Here is a 2,799-nt window from a genome sequence, read left to right as displayed (position 1 = left end):
CTCTCTATCTGCTCTTATTTCTCCGCTTTATTAGCCGGGCTTATATACAAAAAAAATTACCCACGAGCAGCTCGCATGCATGCCTCATGAACCATTTAAATTATATCATTATTATTAATTATTTTACCTAATCTAGTCTTAAATAACTTAAAAAGATCCATATTTTTAGATTTTAGTTACTTTTTAATAATAAACAAATATCAAAACAAGAAATAAAGTACTTACCCAATCTTCTTTTTTCTTGCTCTCGGGTTTCTAAGAGAGTTAACCCTAATTTTTTATACTATAGATAGTAATGCACTTAATAATTTTTATTTAATTAAATAATGCACCAAAGAATATTGACTAATAACATGCAAAATGTAGACAAATGCACTTACCTCTCAAAACTTTCCTGGCTTTTTAACTATGCGACAGGAGCCATTACAAATTCATCCAAGCTAGTTGTTAACTTTCCCATGGGAACGAATCTTGTACTGTGAGTGAAATTGGTGATATTCTAATCAGAATACAACATTATACAATACATCATTTAATTGATGAAAACCTTGAATTTCTATTGATTATAGGTAATATATAATGAAATGTAAGAGAGAACTATCAACAAATTGTGAGAGAGAGAATGTGACAGGTTGGTGTGGCAGGAGGGGTCTGATTTTACATTTGATAGCTCTGTAACCAAACAAAATTGAAGGCTATAAAAATTATGGTTTATTTGAGGAATAACGATTTTATAGAGAGTATTTTACATTTAATTTTGTACATTTTCAAGGGGTGATGGATAAATTAGGGATGATGACATAGTGGGTCACACTAGTGGAAATTCAGGATTTTTTAAAATATTGCCTTCTATAATTAAGAAATTAAAACTTTTATACTATTAAAATATAGATTATTAGCTGTGATTTTATACTATTCTTAGTGGTATAACTTAAACAAAAAGTAGTTTAATAAAATTTTGAATGTAAGACACTAAAACCTTGTGTCATGCCAAGTAAAGGTGAGAGGGTTAAGAAGACATGTTATGGAAATGTTAAGAAATATGTTAATACTAAATTTTTTCCTATGGAGAACATTGAAATATATCTTTCTAGTGCTGTATTGTCACAGAAATGTAGAAAATAAGTTTCCTGTTGCTCTCTGTTTAAAATTTATAACTTTTGATTTATAGTGCAGCTTCAAGAAGTATTGAAAGAAAAGGAAGGGCTTAAAAACCAAAACCTGAAACAGGAATGGGATATAAAGCAGAAATCTGTGAGTTGTTGATATTAACTCTTTTTCAGCATGGGCTCGGTCCCTGGGACCAACCTTGTAACCATTTTGTGCTTGTTATAGTTTTTATGTTGTAACTTTTAAATTTAGTAAGTGTATGTTCAAGAAATTTGGCAGATTATCAGTAAACATTACAATGTTTTCATATGCAAGATATCAAATTTTTTTATTACGTCTTAAGGTTTGTTAAGCAATGTTTTTCTCATGCATTTTTTATCTTTTCCCATTTTGCTTATCTATCATGCAAAGTAATTTTCAGTTTAGGATTAAAAATACTTTTATGCATCAGAAAGTTTTCAAATTTCACATGTGAAATCTTTATAATGTCCAGATAGTAATCAAATGTTTCTTAAGAAAAAAAACTTTATAATTTATCTGTTATTTTCACTAATTAATAGATTTGACTGATCTTGTAACCACCATAAAAAAATAGTAAATGAATATAAATTATGCCTATTTTGTTCTAGAATAACAACAAATTATAACACAAAAACATAAATGTTTAGACTAAATAGCTTAAATCTCATAGCATTATACATTTATATATATGTATTTATTATTTTTACCTTTCAGCCGTGCCTGGCTAACAATACAGAAGTTACAATGATGCAGCACACGTGCCCTCATGTTACCTTTTCAAATATTATAAAACTGACCTTTAGTCTTTACAAAGTGACCTGTCTTGGCTGTGTTTTAGTAGACTAGTATTTTGTAAGATACAGTCACATTTCCATTATTATACATTATATATATATGTATATACATTATTACTGTTTTGGAAATAAGTATTTTAACTTATTTTTCTTAAAACATAGAACAATGAATAAAAAAAGTAAAGCAAACAATTATCTCTTCTAGTTACGACCTTTGCTGCTTGACATAAGTTTAAAATTTTGCACGTGGAGGATATGAAATTAAATAATTTTTTTAGGTTGTATATATACAGTTGAATAACCAAAAAATCATGAATTACTATATTGATACCATAGAATTCCACTATATTTTATAAATCTTAGTAACTAAGCTGTAATTGGGTCTAAAAAATTATGAAATTTCAAGTAGACTAAAGACACAACCTACCTCCTTGAAATCTTGGTTTGAAAGAAAGAAATGGTGTCCGAACACATGAAAATGGCTGAGAAAGCCACTAGGGGGACATTCTGAGTTTTTGAATGGTTTCACATATCATATGTTAAAGTAAGTGTATATAAGGGACCGTTTCCAAAAATGGAAAGAGTTGAGCGGGACCACTGTGTTTGATTCATATAATGAGTGATATATCAGCAAAGAGAAAAGATAGGAGGTTTTTATTTTATATTCTAGCTTGTCCATATCAGTAATTTTAGTTCCTAATTCATATAAAACTATTGATTTAGTATTTTGACATCAGACACATCTAATTTGAACCAGTGCTGCATTCAACATACCATATGACACACAAAAATCGATGTTTAACTGAATTTTTTTTTATATTTGCTTTTAAATTAAGAAATTAAATAATGTATAATACTAAAATTGAATTATAAT

General features: G+C 28.3%; 1 protein-coding gene across 1 annotated transcript in view; it reads left to right on the top strand.

The window, feature by feature from the left end:
* Positions 1-2,799, top strand: part of LOC106474397 (Golgi integral membrane protein 4-like) — a 35,648-nt gene that overhangs the window by 13,968 nt on the left and 18,881 nt on the right. Inside the window, exon 6 of the mRNA XM_013935088.2 lies at positions 1,172-1,254. Within this exon, the coding sequence (XP_013790542.1) occupies positions 1,172-1,254 (83 nt within the window). The remainder of the gene's footprint in view (positions 1-1,171; positions 1,255-2,799) is intronic.

Source organism: Limulus polyphemus, unplaced genomic scaffold (assembly GCF_000517525.1).
Source record: "Limulus polyphemus unplaced genomic scaffold, Limulus_polyphemus-2.1.2 Scaffold7170, whole genome shotgun sequence".
NCBI lineage: Eukaryota > Metazoa > Arthropoda > Merostomata > Xiphosura > Limulidae > Limulus > Limulus polyphemus.
This window is presented reverse-complemented; position numbering and strand designations above follow the sequence as displayed.